Here is an 18,199-nt window from a genome sequence, read left to right on the forward strand (position 1 = left end):
TTAACTACAGGTGTTAAAGCTGTAATGGAAAAATAACACTTAGCACTCCTACAGGCACTATTTAATTGGGACCAGCATCTGAGAAATACAGCTACTGTACACTATCATGACACTTTAAAACATCAGATTTAATTCTAAGTATAGATAAATTTCATAAGGATGTGCAGAACTACTTTCAGACAGTAAGATTCCGACCAAACCTCTGATCAGTCAGGAACTTCAACCAGCCCCTATATGTCTTTTGTCAGCAGACTCTTACCTGTAACCCCTGTATGGCAGATAACACATCGGAATGCCTTCATTTTGCAGGTACCACACTTGACCCCTCTCACTTCAGCTTTACAGTAATGACACTGGACCCCAAACTCTGAAACATTTATTTTAACAACATCACATAACAAAAATACACGTCTAAATGTTTATTCTGGTAACTAAATTAGGCTACCTTTCAAATCACTGCAATGACTGGTAGATCCCAAAGTGTGTTTCAATAAGAATCAGAGTAACTAACATGTCATGACTATCTCATAGAAGTTTTTGTCATATAAAGAAAGGTATCATGAAAATATTAACCAGAAGTGGCAATGACCGAATATTTCTAGGATCTTTGAAAATGCTAAACATGCTTTGTTCAATATCATTTACAGATTTGTATTTGAAAATGACCTACACAGAATATAGTCTACAACTTGTATAAGTGTGCATTAACAACTACAGGTAGGTAATTATCCAACAACAAAAAACTAGGGAAAACCACTTTTTGGATAAAATTTCCCTGTTATATGTATATACCTTATAGAACAAAACACACCAAAATATTTTCAGATTGGACAACACCCCTCATTATCATTAATATGAGGTAATTAATACATAGAGAAAAGTTAAGTCAATAAATTATACTGACTGTTGAATAAAAATAAACATATAATAATCACAAGATGTCTAAAACAACCGTGGGCTGTCCGAGCCTGTCCATGTGACTGCTAGTTTTGACCATTCTAAAATTTCAAAATAGAACAAGGGCCAAAACTTCCTTGAAAAAATAAATAAATTAGTTACGTAGATCTTGCTTAATCATAAAGGGCCATAACTTCCTTCATAATTAAGCAAGACCTACATAACTAAGTTATTTAGTTAAAATTTGTATAAATTAAAATTATATAATGCCAATGAAAACAACTTGCATGCTAGACTTCAGTCAAATAAAAGGCCATAATTTTAACTGAACATGATCTTACTGACTTACAACCTCATAGTTAGTATTATGCAATTCTTCACACTGAATTTTCTATGTAAAAAAAAATGCCACTAATTCCTATCAAAATCAATGAAAAATTTTATCGAACTTTAATGTAAAAGCTTGTTGACTAGGAAGCTTTGTATGAAGTTATATATAGGTATTACTGAGATAATGCTTGATTGTTAGTTGTGTGCTAAACTTTAACAAAAATTACTTAGCAGAATAAGAGCTCCGCCAAGCAGGGCAATATACGCCCAAAGGGTTATATCAGAGGATGACGGAAACAAAATTTCAACAAGGAGCTGCATTCAATAAACGCTTGATGCCCCCAGTGGCATCCATGTAGATAGATTTTGGACCTAAGTCCAAAACGAGGCAAAGGTCAAGGTCAAACTGAGGTCAGGTGATGTTTGAAGATGAGAAATGGTCACAGTTTACATCTGTATTAGTATCAATTCATTCTTGTAAGGGGTATTGATGCTAGACGAAACGGTCCCATTTGGTTAACCAAGAGATGGCCCATATAAAGCAACCTTAGTCCAAAATGAGGTCAAGGTCAAGGTCAAACTGAGGTCAGGTGATGTCTGAAGATGAGGAATGGTCACAGGTTACATCTGCATTAGTATCAAGTCATTTTAGTAAGGGATATTGATGCTAGACGAAACGGTCCCCATTTGGTTAACCTCGTACGGACGGACAGAACAATCACTATATGCCTCCCGCATCAGTAGATGCTGGGGGCATAATAAAAAGCAAACTTTCAAGATTTTTTTTCGGTGGGAGGTGTGAGAGTGGTGGGGAAGCAGGGTGTGTATGTGTGGTGTCTGGTGGTGGTGACAGGACACTAAAGGGCAAGAAACTAAATGTTTTCTTTTTTTGTGGGGGGTGATGGTGTTGAAATGTAGATTGTTGAGTTTGCATATTGTCTCATCACCACCTGCCTATATTCCAAGTTTCAAGTCAATACCTTTACTATTTTTTAAATTATGCTCTGGACAGGAAATATGATTGGCAGATTAGACCTCGTTGTGACCTTTGACCTACTGGTCCGAGAGCTCACGGACTTTTATTGCAACAATTGAGGCCAAAAGAAGTTTATACATTTTTGAAAACAATATTTCATATCCTGCATGAAAACCCATTTCTTAAGTGTCAGAGCCGTGCCTATCTATATTTTGTTCACTTATGTTTGTGATAGGGGAGGTAAAACTCACTTGTAAAAATATTAGGGGGTAGGATAAAGTTTTCGCCTACTAGTTTTTTCACTGATTAATTACAGTAACTATTTGATTGTCAGTAAATGTATATATGTCCAACAATGACAGCAATAAGAAATTCATCAAAAAGGACTGAAGGGCAAACTGGATATTCAAGGTCAAAGGTCAGATTTATGTAAAAATCACAAAAATTGGCATATTTGAAATTCATTTTTATTCTTATTAAATAGTTTGTAATCATAAGTCACTCATCTTTATTTATGTAATGTGTGTATATCAGCCAAAATTAGAAATGCAAATTTTATTGCAAAAAGTCAAGGTCAACCCTAATAATTGAAGGTCAAAGTTCATTTTAATGCAAAAATGTGAAAATTATTACCTTAACTTTTTCTAATCTGTTTAATATGTTTTCACTTTGTTAATCAGTGAAGTTAATTCGTTTTAATGTCTGTATGTCAGGCAAAGTCAGCAGTGCAAATGTAACCCTAAAAATGCCAAGAGTAAAGATAATATCAAGGGTCAAAGGTCAAATTTGTGTGAAATATCGCATGAATAGCTTCCTGTTTGAAAAACAACAGATATGTATTAATCATTATAAGTAATTGCTCGTGATTTATTTAAATGTATATATGTCTCACAATATCAGTAATACAGATATCGTCTAAAATCAGACAAGTTCAAATGTAATATTAAGGGTCAAAGGTCATTTTCAAGTAAAAGAATGAAAAAATAGCTCTTTAACTTTTCTCTTTTTAACAATATCTTGTCGATATCAGTCAATGATATCAGTTGTTTTTAATGTATAAATGTTAGGCCATGTCTGGTATGAACATATAATTTCAAAACATTCAAGTTCAATCATAATATGAAAGGTCAAAGGTCAAAAAGTGAGTAAAATGTTGCAATAATTTCACCTATTTGTATATATTTTTATTGTTTAAAAGTATTTGTTTTGTCATTTCAGTAACTGATCGTTGTTCATTTTACAGTATATATGTCAGACGATGTCATAGAGGAGACAATAAGTCAAGGTCAAACTTGGTATTAAGGGCAGGGGTCATTTTTTGTGTAAAAGATCAAAATGTAGCATACTTACTCATTACTTTGTTAAAAAATAGCTTGTTGTTATTATTCACTGTTAGAAATTTATTTTAATGTATACATGCCAAGCAAGGTCAGCAATGTAGGTTTTATCCTAATAAGTCAAAGCCAGCCCTTTTTATCCAAGGTCAAAGGTCAAATTTGTGTGAAAATTCGCAAAAATAGCATTTTTGCAATGATTTTTCTTTATTGTTTTTGTCAACACTAGTAACTGATCATTATTCATTTTCAAGTATATATAACAGGTGATATCATTCTTCCTTAATTATGAAAAATCAGTCATTGTCAATCCTGACATTAAAGGTCAAAGGAGAGGGTCTTCGAGAAACTTGCCATTATGAAAAAATGGCTTGAACAAGATGGAGAGCAAATGAAAAAATCCTACGGCAAGTCTACACAGGCACCGTTCGGCCCATAGCAGAGTACGCATACACCTCATGGGTAACTGCTTCCAAAACCAGTACAGATAAACTGGACGAGGTTCAAAATTCAGGCCTGAAGATAATTCTCGGAGCAATGAAAACAACTCCAATAAAAGAATTGTAAAAGACATCCAACTTTGAGCCATTAGAGACAAGACGAGAGTACACAGCTCTTGTGCAGGCATAGAAGGCAAAGAGACTTCCTTCACACCCACTCCTTTCAAAGCTCGAGAGCAGAACTGAAAAAACATACTGAAACGACAGAATCTCAACGATATCGTCAAAGAACTGCAGAAATGAAAAACAGAAGCACTGGACACAGAGGCAGAGCCGCTTGTGCCCGATGAATGGGTTCCTAGACAATGTGCTCCAAAGATCAGACTGGAGGTACCAGGAGTAGAAGAAAAGGGAAAACAACATCAGGCCCACAAACAATCTTTTACGCTAGAAATGATCAATGACCACTATTCAGCACACTCTTGGATCCAAGCATATACCGATGGATCAGCGGAAAAAGCAGTTCAGAATGCTGGAAGTGGTGCATACATCAAATTTTCTCTCACTCTCTCATCCAGTCGGCAAGAGATTCTCAGACTTTAGAGCCGAGACGCAAGCCCCCACTTCGGCCACATCCCAACTGTATGAGCGAGGAGAAGATGGACAAAATATTGTTTTCCTGACAGACTCTAAGTGAGCTCTTCAGACTCTCAGCAGGTCCATCAGACATCTTAACGAGACAGCTGCTGGAAATGTAGGCATAGCCGGAGATGAAGCTGCGGACAAACTTGCAAAGGAAGCAACCAAGGAAATACAGTTCCAAACCTCCAACTTCATACAGAGAATCTCAGATTCTGCAGAAAAACAGATTTTCGTAAGAATGGAAGAACATAAATGATGGAGGCTACCTGCCAAATCATGACAGTCTGCACAAGCTAATCAGGCACAGCCAAACAACTTTCCTCCGTCAGCGCACTTGACACTGTGGCCTGAGAAAACATATGAAGAAGCGGGGTGATGCAAAGACACCAAAATGCCAGTGCGAATCAAAGGAACAAATACCATTCCACATCCTGCAGAGCGGTTTCTATCTGGAAGAAGTATGCCAGGCTGTTTAGCCCATAGACATCCAAAATGAGACCAAGCTGTGGGGAGATGCCAGCGACATGCAGAAGCGGTGAAATTTACTGCCGCATCTAGTGGCAAAGCAATGCCTATCTATATTTTGTTCTGGAAATTTGATGTAGGCACCACTTGCAGCATTATGAACTGCTTTTTCCACTGTTCCATCGGTAATTGCTTGGATCCAAGAGTGTGCTGGATAGCGGTCATCGATCATTTCTAACGTAAAAGATTGTTGGTGGGCCTGATGTTGTTTTCCCTTTTCTTCTACTCCTGGTACCTCCAGTCTGATCTTTGGAGCGCATTGTCTAGGAACCCATTCATCGGGTACAAGCCTCTGTGTCTAGTGCTGCTGCCTTTCCTTTCTGCAGCTTTTTGACGATATCGTTGAGACTCTGTCGTTTCAGTATGTTCTAAGTTCTGCTCTGGAGTTTTGAGTGGAGTGGGCATGATGGTAGTCTCTTTGCTTTCTTTTCCTGCACAAGGGCTTTGTACTCTCGTCTTGTCTCTAATGGCTCAAGGTTGGCTGTCTTTTCCATTTTTTCTATTGGAGTTGTTTTCATTGCTTTGAGAATTATCCTCAGACCTGAATTTTGAACCTTGTCCAGTTTATCTGTACTGGTTTTGGAAGAAGTTACTCATGAGGTGGATTCGTACTATGCTATGGGCCGTGCGGTGCCTGTGTAGACTTAACGTAGGATCTATTCATTTGCTCCCCAACTTGTTAAAACCTTTTTTTCATAATGGCGAGTTTCTTGAAGACCCTCTCCTTTGACCTTTAATGTCAGGTTTGACCTTGACTAATTTTTCATAATCAAGGAAGAATGATATCATCTGTTATATATACTTGAAAAATGAATAATGATCAGTTACTAGTGTTGACAAAAATACCCTAAAACAATAAAGAAAAATCATTGCAAAATGCTGTTTTTTTTTGCGAATTTTCACACAAATTTGACCTTTGACCTTGGATAAAAAGGGCTGGCTTTGACTTATTAGGATAAAATCTACATTGCAGACCTTGGTTGACATGTATACATTAAAACAAATTGTTAAAGTGAATAATAACAACAAGCTATTTTTTAACAAAGTAATGAGTAAGTATGCTACATTTTGATCTTTTACACAAAAATGACCCCTGATCTTTAATACCAGGTTTGACCTTGACATATTTTCTCTTCCATGACATTGTCTGACATATATACAGTAAAATGAACAACGATCAGTTACTGAAATGGCAAAATAAATACTTTTAAACAATAAAAATATATTACAAATAGGTGATATTATTGCAACATTTTACTCACTTTTTGACCTTTGACCCTTCATATTATGATTGAACTTGAATGTTTTGAAATTATATGTGCAAACCAGACATGGCCTAACATTCATACATTAAAATAAACTGATACCATTGACTGATATCGACAAGATATTGTTAACAAAGAGAAAAGTTAAAGAGCTATTTTTTTTTTTTCATTCTTTATTGAAAATGACCTTTGACCCTTAATATTACATTTGAACTTGTCTGATTTTAGACGATATCTTTATTACTGACATTGTGAGACATATATACATTTAAATAAATCACGAGCAATTACTTATAATGATTAATACATATCTGTTATTTTTCAAACAGGAAGCTATTCATGCGATTTTTCACACAAATTTGACCTTTGACCCTTGATATTAGCTTTACTCTTGGCATTTTTAGGGTTACATTTGCGCTGCTGTCTTTGCCTGACATACAAACATCAAAACGAATTAACTTCAGTGACTAATAATGTGAAAACATACTAAACAGAATAGAAAAAGTTAAGGTAATAATTTTCACATTTTTTGCATTAAAATGAACTTTGACCTTCAATTATCAGGGGTGACCTTGACTTTTTGCAATAAAATTTGCATTTCTAATTTTGGCTGATATACACACATTACATAAATAAAGATGAGTGACTTATGATAACAAACTATTTTTCAAGAATAAAAATGAATTTCAAATATGCCAATTTTTGTGATTTTTACATAAATCTGACCTTTGACCTTGAATATCCAGTTTGCCCTTCAGTCCTTTTTGATGAATTTCTTATTGCTGTCATTGTTAGACATATATACATTTACTGACAATCAAAGAGTTACTGTAATTGATCAGTGAAAAAACTGGTAGACATAAACTTTACCCTACCCCCTAATATTTTTACAAGTGAGTTTTACCTCCCCTATCACAAACATAAGTGAACAAAATATAGATAGGCACGGCTTTGACACTTAAGAAATTGGTTTTCATGCAGGATATGAAATATTGTTTTCAAAAATGTATAAACTTCTTTTGGCCTCAATTGTTGCAATAAAAGTCCGTGAGCTCTCGGACCATACCATCCTGGTTCATGCACTTTGCATATCATCTCTTCACCATCTACCTACATCCCAAGTTTGAAGTCAGTATCTGGAACGGTTAATAAGTTATGCTCAGGAAACTAAATATATGGACAGATTTGACCTTTGAACTCAATTTGTGACCTTGACCTTAAATCTTTAGACCAGGTTCGTGTTCTCTGCACATCGTCTTATCACTACCAACTACATGCTAAGTTTGAAGTCAATACCTTGAATGGTTAATATGTTATGCTCCGGACACGAAATATGATGGACAGATTGACCTTTGAGCTCATTTTGTTACCTTGACCTTTGACTCAAAGACGTGGTTCATGTGCTCTGCACATTGTCTCATCAACAACTACCTACATGCTAAGTCTGAAGTCAATACCTTGCATAGTTATTTAGTTATTCTATGCTCTAGACATAAAATATGATGGACAGTTTTGACTTTGAGCTCACTTTGTGACCTTGACCTTTGACCTACAGAGCAAGTTCAAGCGCTTTGCACATGGTCTCATTGCAATCTACCTATATGCCAAGTTAAAAGTCAATACCTTGAATGGTTATAAATTTATGCTCTAGATACGAATTATGACAGACAGATGGATGCATGCGCCATCACATAAGTCATCCAGTTTATCCAAAATAGACGTTTCAGAAGGGCCACAATTTACGGTAAATTCAACCAAAAGTTATCTAACTTGTTTATTTCAGTAGGTTTGATAAGTGGACCCCTTGTGTGAAGTTTCAATTCAATATAACATAGTTGTTCCTTGAGATACAGCTTGACATTTAGTTGCAGGCTTTTGAAGTCGAAAAATGGGCATAATTTGTATCAAATTCAACCAAAAGTTATCTACTGGGGTAACTTGGTTACTTCAGTAAGTTAAATGACAGGAAAGAGAGAAGTTTCAAAGTTGTTACTGAAATATAGCTTGATAGTTAAACACCAAACTGTAACCAATTGTTTTAAGTAAAAACAAAAAAGAGCCATTATTTATTTTATGTTCCAATGACTTGGGAGCCTTGTGTGAAGTTTGAATCCAATACTGGCAACACTTATGGAGATATGACCTTGTAAGTATAATTTCAACCAAGGTGTGATGCTGACACTTAGGTGAGTAGAACAGTTCACACTATTCTTCGAACAGGATAGGCAGAATTTCTCAGATTCTTTATCCCAAATAGTTCAAATCCCTTTTGAGCTCATACATGCAAAGTATCTAGATCTTTTTGCTATATCCAAGCTAGATCTTTTTTCTAACTGAAGTATTCTTACCAAGTAATGCTTTTACTAGGTTTCTTGAATATAAATATCTAGGTTAGTTGGGGAATCACTATACATATGAGCCGCACCATGAGAAAACCAACATAGCGCATTTGCGACCAGCATGGTTCCAGACCAGCCTGCGCATCCGCGCAGTCTGGTCAGGATCCATGCTGTTCGCTTTCAAAGCCTAATGCAATTAGAGAAACCGTAAGCGAACAGCATGGATCCTGACCAGATTGTGCGGATGCACAAGCTGGTCTGGATCCATGCTGGTCGCAAATGCACTATATTGGTTTTCTCATGGTGCAGCTCAATATACCACTATCACAATAAAACACCACATCCTGTTAGTATTGTATCTAGTACTTCTACACAAATTAAATCCGGACACATGAAACTGTGCTCAACAATTCGACAGCTTGATTCAGACAAGGGAAATAACTCTGCAAGACTTCTGTAATTGAGTATTTTATTAGAAACTGTTACAAATTAAAATTTCATTATAGCAAATGACATCTTGCATGCAAAACTTCAACCAAACTTTCTTAGTCAAACAAGGGCAACTAGAAAATGCTTTTGTAAAAAAGCGCATGTCTCCCCCAATGCAAAGTCGTATAGGCAAGAAGTCAATAGGGGTCAGAAGCGAAAGTCAAAGAGACACTGATGGTTGGCTGCAATAGGGATCATCTACTTGGCATGTCCAGTCATCCCGCTAAATTTCAACATTCGTGGCCTAGTGGTTCTCAAGTCACTGTTAAGGCTCCTGTGACCTTGACCTTTGATCAAGTGACCTCAAAATAAATAGGGGTCATCTACTCTGCATGTCCAATCATCCTATAAAGTTTCAACATTGTAGGTCAACTGGTTCTCAAGTTATTTCCAAAAAATGGTTTTACATGAACAGGCCACTGTGACCTTGAACTTTAACAGACTGACCCCAAAATCAATAGGGGTCATCTACTCTGCATGTTCAATCATCCTATGAAGTTTCAACATTCTGGGTCGAGAGGTTCTCAAGTTATTGATTGGAAATGGTTTTCCATGTTCAGGCCCCTGTGGCCTTGACCTTTAACAGAGTGACCCTAAAATCGTTAGGGTTCATCTACTCTGCATGACCAATCATCCTATGAAGTTTCATCATTCTGGGTCAAGTGGTTCTCAAGTTACTGACTGGAAATGGTTTTCAATATACGGGCCCCTGTGACCTTGACCTTTCACACAGTGACCCCAAAATCGTTAGGTGTCATCTACTCTTTATGACCAATCATCCTATTAAGTTTCAACATTCTGGGTCAAGTGGTTCTCAAGTTACTGACCGAAAATGGTTTTCAATGTTCAGGCCCATGTGACCTTGACCTTTAATGGAGTGACCCCAAAATCGATAGGGGTCATCTACTTTGCATTTACAATCATCCTATGAAGTTTCAACACTCTGGATCAAGTGGTTCTCTAGTTATTGATCAGAAATGGTTTTCAATGTTCAGGCCCCTGTGACCTTGACCTTTGACGGAGTGATCCCATAATCAATAAGGGTCATCTACTCTTTATGACCAATCATCCTATCAAGTTTCAACATTCTGGGTCAGGTGGTTCTCTAGTTATTGATTGGAAATGGTTTTCAATGTTCAGGCCCCTGTGACCTTGACCTTTGATGGAGTGACCCCAAAATCAATAGGGGTCATCTACTCTTCATGATCAATCATCCTATGAAGTTTCAACATTCTGGGTCAAGTGGTTCTCTAGTTATTGACTGGAAATGGTTTTCAATGTTCAGGCCCCTGTGACCTTGACCTTTGATGGAGTGACCCCAAAATCAATAGGGGTCGTCTACTCCAGCAGCCCTACAACCTTATGAAGTTTGAAGGTTCTAGGTCAAATAGTTCTCCAGTTATTGCTCGGAAATGAAGTGTGACGTACGGACGGACGGACGGACAGGGCAAAAACAATATGTCTCCTGGGGGAGACATAATAATTTTAATCAAATTCAACCAAGATTTCTCTTACTTGATTTTGTAAGTATGTTTCATAAAAAAAGATGTCTTGCAGGCAAATTACACAGTAAATACTAAAATACAGCTTGATAGTAAGTTGCGTACAAAACTTGCCAAATTTTAAGGTCAAAAAAGGTCCATAGTTTACACTAGGTTCTTTAAGGAGTTATCTAACTTGAACAGTTACACTCTATATTTCTAGAGAAATGCTTGTAAAACAGAATAAACCTCAGTTCAATGAAAGCTGTTAAGATTCTAGGGTGATTAGCTGGGATAAGCCTGGGAATCCAGTCTGACAATTTCTAACTTTTCTCTACCTGCAAATTGACAGCCTGGGGAAACCTATTTTCCGACCGCAGCACCCCCTTTATTACTCCCGAAATATGCGGGTGTTTGATAAAGAACGATAACTTCTGAATGCAATAATCCATGGCTAAAAATAGAAATGGAATTCTCACGGAAAAGACAGATCGGAATCGTGTACTTCCGAAGGTTTCCAAACATTTCCGTGCCATACACAAATACCAGTTTGTACCTCCCATAGCTTTTTCAGCAAGTTGTAACAACTTTTAAATATGTCAGTATAAACTTAAATTTGCGTCATAGCTATCAAGATGTTATATTAATGGAGACCTAGTGATCTACGAAAACTGGCGAATTTCTGGCAGCACTGCCTCGTTTTCGTTTCAAACAAGCGCAAATATGATGACATGTTAATTAGGCTAATTATTGAAAATCGATAATCAGTTGTCACATGGAAACTCCTTCAGATTTCCCCAGGTGTTGATAATATCAGAAACTCGATGAATGCCAATTAACACTAATTAGCGCAAATTAAGTGATCTTTAATGCATAGTTATTAGGTATGATTTCTTCTGGCAAAGCACAAATATTATCAACTGCTTCCCAGGCTAAGCTGGGATTGGCAGAATGACCAACCGTCTAACTACTGAGAAGAACTACTACTATATCACCCTTCCATAATAAACAGGACAGATAAAAAATTTGCTTGTTTCTACAAAACTGTGAAATACTATGTACATTACTGCAAGTATGATTACGTAAAAAGGTGGTAAAACTAGAGTCTATGTGACAACAGAAAGTGGGTGGGGGGTGGAAACAAGGTCATACCTCCTACAGAATCTGTGTATGAAAGCAAACAAAAATATAATGCCCACATAGAAAATTAAATGCATATTTAGACTAATAAATACGCACTGTGTGAGCTACCTGCATTAATACTGAGGCCACTGATCACTTAATAAAAGAATACCTACTACAATTTTCTCAAGAAATTTATTACTAGAACACATTTCTCTATCATTTACAGATGTTAACCTTTAGCCTGCTGGCGAAGATTGGTTTTGTCTTTGCGACCAGTGCAGACCAAGATCAGCCTGCACGGATCACGGTCTGCACTGTTCGCTATTCAGTTAGTAAATTTTCAGAGAACACCCCTTTGAATAACAAGTGAATGAAGTATTGCCATGCAATACAAAGTCCCCTACTGGAAGGCACCTAATTTTTTCTACTGCAGTATAACATGATGAACTGATATCTGTCAATGATGTATAAACAATTTTGTACTACATATACAATATGTTATAACATTGTAACAACACACTTGGATTAAAATGTGCATATATAAAAACCCACAGTTGTTTTCATATTGAATTTTTTGGGCTGATTATAAAAATGTTATCATGTAAGTTATTTATAGTAACAACAAAGGGAAATTAATCTTTAAAAAAAAAAAAAAAAAAAAAATAATAATAATAATAACATAAGTCCACAAGAAACTCTTTACCAGGTAGAGATAGGTCAAAATACACCTAAAAATTGGATGTAACATGCATGCTGTACCACAGAAAAGTGGTCTCAATTTTTCTCTACCGCCAGTAATAAAAAAGTTACAATAAAATCTATTTATAGTAACAACAAAGGGATGTAATTCTAAAAACAAGGGTGCCTCATGGTGTTGAACATTTGGTCCAAGTTACATCAAAATCCCTCCATGCATGAAGAAGAAATGTCGGTACAAAGTCATTCTTGAATTTGACCTTTGACCTCTAAATATGACCTTGACCTTAGAGCTAGGGACCTGGTTCTTGCGCATGACATGTTGTCTCATCCAGGGGAATATTTGTGCCAACTGATATCTAAGTCCTGCTTTGCATGACAAAGTTATAGACCGGACAGGAAAAAAATCCTCTTGACCTTTGATCTCAAAGTGTGACCTTGACCTTTAAGCTAGGGTACTGGGTTTGCGCATGACACATCGTCTCATCATGGGGAACATTTGTGCCAAGTAATATTAAAATCCCTTCATGGATGGCAGAGTTATGGACGGGACAGGAAAAAAACTCTGTTGACCTTTGACACCCAATTGTGACCTTGACCTTTGAGCTAGGGTCCGGGATTTGCGCATGACACGTCGTCTCATCATGGGAACACTTGTGCTAAGTGATATTAAAATCCCTTAATGAATGTCAGAGTTATGGACCGGACACGAAACAGACCCTGTTCATGCTATGTTAACATTTGACTGCTAAGTGTGACCTTGACCTTTGAGCTAGGGGTCTGAAAGTTGTGCATAACACATCGTCTTATTATGAGGTCCATTTGTGCCAAGTAATATTAAAATCCCTTCATAGATGGGAGAGTTATGGACCGGACAGGAAAAAAGCCCTGTTGACCTTTGACCTCCAATTGTGACCTTGACCTTTAAGTTAGGGGTCCAGGTTTTGCGCATGACACGACGTCTCCTCATGGGGAACATTTGTGCCAAGTAATATTAAAATCTCTTCATGGATGGGAGAGTTTATGGACCGGACAGGAAAAAAAGCCCTGTTGACCTTTGACCTCCAATTGTGACCTTGACCTTTGAGCTAGGGGTCCGGGATTTGTGCATGACACATCATCTCATCATGGGGAACATTTGTGCCAAGTAATACTAAAGTTCCTTCAAAGATGGGAGAGTTGTGGACCGGACAGGAAAAAAGCCCTGTTGACCTTTGACCTCCTATTGTGACCTTGACCTTTGAGCTACGAGTCCGGGTTTTGCGCATGACACGTCGTCTCATCATGGGGAACATTTGTGCCAAGTAATATTAAAATCCCTTCATGGATGACAGAGTTATGGACCGGACACGAAATTGCGGACGGACGGAATGACGGAATGACGGAATGACAGAATGACGGAATGACGGAATGACGGAAAGACGGAATGACGGAAAAGAGCATTCCTATAGTCCCCAAAACTGGTTTTCAACCAGTAGGGGACTAATAAGTGGTACTACCTAGATTGAATGATGGACCAGTCCATTTTAGAAATATAGCAGGGTAAAGGTTAAAAAGCCATTTTCTGTTATGTCTGACAGATGCTGAAATAACATACAAGATCTCTTAATCATGAAGAAATTTCTGTTATGTCCGATGGATGCTAAGATAGCATACGAAAATTCCTTATCCTCCAGAAACAGTGGATTGTCATTTCAGGTCCACTACCTTAACCCTTACCCAGCTAAATTTCTAAAATGGACTGGTCCATCATTCAATCTAGGCAATACAATTTACTATTAGAAGGGGTGTTCACTAAAAATTTACTGACTGAATAGCGGAACAGTGCAGACCATGACCAGATTGCACGGATGTGCAAAGAATCACTTGCCGACAGCAGGCTAAAGGTTAAACATGAAGGAAGGGAGAGACAGTAAGAACTCCTAGAAAATATTACAAACTAATAGAAGACACAGCATGCGGACTCCTATTGTTTTTAGTTGTTTAACCCTTATCATGCTGGACATGATTGATTCTGCATTTGTAACCAGTGCGGATCATAATCAGCTTTGCACATCTGTGCAGTCTGATCATGATCTGCACTGTTCACCATTCAGTCAGTATCTTTTTGGCAATCTCCCCTTTTCATAGTTAATGGTAGTGTCCAAACTGAAAGATAGACAAGTTTATTAATGAAATTTAGCGGGGTAAGGGTTAAAATCTTCATTTATCAGTTTGGTAAGAGATTTGTGAAGTGAAGCAAACAATTTGATGAAGTTAAGTACAATACATGGGGAGTATCCTACAAATAATTGTCTATAGAATGCAACATTCACTAAAAATGCTTAGAAATACTAATAAACTTTAACACTCTATAAGAAAAATTCACTGGCAGTTAATGAGGAAAGCATATTTGGTTCTGAAAGATTTTATTCTTCAAAATTTTCTATCACTAAACAATAAATGAAATGACAACAAATTTAATGAACTCTTGTTATTGTCTAAACTGTTGGTAACATCTTATTCTGGGCCCTTTTTAAAAACCTGAACCTAATTCAAAGTTCAAAAGTTTATGAGTTTGGTCACAAGTTCTAATTTTCACCAATTTTTAAAACATACTATTCCCTAAATTTGTCCCAAAACTAATAATTATAATAGATCTATGTTTAACAGAACTTCAGACTAGACCAGAAGTTAAAAGGAACTATATATAGTATTTCATCAAAGCTCAAACCTTGTCATAAGGCAGCTTTGTGAAACATGCCCCAGACCAGGAAGATTCCAACACATTGAAACAAAAATGAAAACAAACCTATGCCAGCATGTGGTTCTGGAGGAACGGTCACATGTTTCATAATGTGAGCATACTGGTTCCTCAACCCCCACCTGTATAAAATGTCAGCATACACCTTGAGGAAATGATCATACTGTGTATACTTGCTCGGATCCAGAATTCTGAAAAATGAAAACAGTAAGATACATCAAAGAGTGAATATTCATGTCATGGTTCATAAAGTTATAGTCAGGATTTTCCCCTATATCAAAGTGTAAACAATGTTCCATTTACAGTCAGGATGCTTCCTTGTTATCAAAGTGTATAGAAACTTGCAGTTATAGTCAGGATTTTTCCCCTATATCAAAGTGTAAACAATGTTCCATTTACAGTCAGGATGCTTCCTTGTTATCAAAGTGTATAGAAACTTGCAGTTATAGTCAGGATTTTTCCCCTATATCAAAGTGTAAACAATGTTCCATTTACAGTCAGGATGCTTCCTTGTTATCAAAGTGTATAGAAACCTGCAGTTATAGTAAGGAGGTTTCCTTGTTATCAAAATGTGTAGAAACTTGCAGTTATAGTCTGGATTTTTCCCCTATATCAAAGTGTAAACAATGTTCCATTTACAGTCAGGATGCTTCCTTGGTATCAAAGTGTATAGAAACTTGCAGTTATAGTCTGGATTTTTCCCCTATATCAAAGTGTAAACAATGTTCCATTTACAGTCAGGATGCTTCCTTGGTATCAAAGTGTATAGAAACTTGCAGTTATAGTAAGGATTTTTCCCCTATATCAAAGTGTAAACAATGTTCCATTTACAGTCAGGATGCTTCCTTGTTATCAAAGTGTATAGAAACTTGCAGTTATAGTCTGGATTTTTCCCCTATATCAAAGTGTTAACAATGTTCCATTTACAGTCAGGATGCTTCCTTGTTATCAAAGTGTATAGAAACTTGCAGTTATAGTCTGGATATTTCCCCCATATCAAAGTGTAAACAATGTTCCATTTACAGTCAGGATGCTTCCTTGTTATGAAAGTGTATAGAAACTTGCAGTTATAGTAAGGATATTTCCCCCATATCAAAGTGTAAACAAGGTTCCATTTACAGTCAGGATGCTTCCTTGTTATCAAAGTGTATAGAAACTTGCAGTTATAGTAAGGATATTTCCCCCATATCAAAGTGTAAACAATGTTCCATTTACAGTCAGGATGCTTCCTTGTTACCAAAATGATTAGGAACTTGCAGTTATAGTAAGGATATTTTCCCTACAGTCCTGTTCAATAAGGGTTGTTATCTCCCCTGATTTATTACTCCCCTTGTGAACTCTTCAGTGCCAAAAGATAAGATCAGCATACATTCAAAATATTGGGGAGCAAACATGATTAACTGAATTTGCATATGTTACAAATTGTTGATTACAATCTGTCGATAGAAATTGAATATTTATCTTGTTTATATAATAATTGATAAAAATGCAAACAGCATGTCTTCTGGTCTGATCTTGCATTATCAATTATGTGAGAATTTCTGTTACTTTGGTTTACATTATTAAATAACTGAAATCATGAGTGTCCTGATATCCTAGTCTATGCAGGATCTGAAACGAAATTCTAAGCCTTACTGATTTTATTCTTTTTGAACTTTTTTTTTAAATATACAGACACTGCTGCTTGATCGAAAAGAATAATTTAATACAAATAGTAAAGTTACAGATCACAGAATGACACCAAAATTTCATTAAATACATGTATAGCTGATATTGAGAAAGACTATTTTTAAAGAAGTTGAAACAAATGCCAAACATTGTTAAAAAGTGAAGCGAGTGTTGGTTCCTCTTAAATATCTTAAAATTATTACAGACTTCTACTTTCCAGATTTTATTTACAGAGAGGATACTTGATTGTTTTAGTTTAAGATTGAAATATATTTCACAGAATGGAACACCATATGTAATATTTCTACGAGTAGGCAGCCACGTGAGAGCATGTAAATTATGGTGTCCACAAGTGAAATATTTTCATATCTTATACTGATACAAACAAGTTTTCTTTGTATTGTATATAATGTCAGTGGCCTTAATTAAATTATATATCTGTTTTCCCGTGCAATGTTATGCGCGCATTGTGTCACGACATCACAATGTTGTGACATCACGATTACTTTGTCAAACGATGTGATGAAGTTTCCATGTTTCTGTTACATTTGATTAAGAGGGAGTGTATATATCTTTATGTTCATGTTTGTATTTGTATATTTAAGTAGTTTTACATAGAATTTTCTATCGCTTATAATTCGTATTCTTTAGTGTACCATTGAAAAATTAAAATATTTTCAGTACTTTTTAACAGTGAAAATATTGATTTTATTTCATTGATGTACTTCATTGAAAAGCATTAAATAACAACCGTTTACTCCCTTCAGCAAATAAATTGTCGAAAATGATTCAAAAAATATTAATATGCAGGAAGACGTATGTTCCCTAAAGTGAACCTGGTTAAAGCAGTCATTTGCCAGTGTTCAATTTCATGATAGTTTGAACCTCATTTAATTAAACAGCCACATTTATCACTTTGACCTAAAGACCTACTGTCCTTAAATTACTTATACACAGTTTTATTTCATAGTGAAACGTTAATTTCTGCGATTGTTTTCCTTCTTTATATGCCGCGATCAATTCAGTCGGTACCGGACCTTTTCCCAAAGTGACAAAAAATCGCTGAATTTATACTCCTTTTCAGACCATTATTTGAGCGGGAAAGCTTATATACTGATCATGAGCTAATTCCCTTCAGTCATTATGCCATCTCAATGATATTGAAATTACTACCATCTGGCAGTTGTTGGGTTTTGTTTTTTAAAAGTTAAACAATATTTCAAGAATTCTCTCAAATTCACGAAAAAAG

General features: G+C 36.2%; 1 protein-coding gene across 9 annotated transcripts in view; it reads right to left on the reverse strand.

Moving 5' to 3' along the window:
* LOC123548964 (GATOR complex protein WDR59-like) overlaps window positions 1-18,199 on the reverse strand; it is an 81,312-nt gene that overhangs the window by 3,168 nt on the left and 59,945 nt on the right. For all 9 annotated transcript variants that reach the window (XM_053545834.1, XM_053545837.1, XM_053545832.1 and 6 more), the window contains 2 exons: window positions 15,331-15,473; window positions 260-367 (listed from right to left, as the gene is read on the reverse strand). In XM_053545834.1, coding sequence (XP_053401809.1) covers window positions 260-367; window positions 15,331-15,473 — 251 coding nt within the window. The remainder of the gene's footprint in view (window positions 1-259; window positions 368-15,330; window positions 15,474-18,199) is intronic.

This window comes from Mercenaria mercenaria, chromosome 6 (assembly GCF_021730395.1).
Source record: "Mercenaria mercenaria strain notata chromosome 6, MADL_Memer_1, whole genome shotgun sequence".
Classification (NCBI taxonomy): domain Eukaryota; kingdom Metazoa; phylum Mollusca; class Bivalvia; order Venerida; family Veneridae; genus Mercenaria; species Mercenaria mercenaria.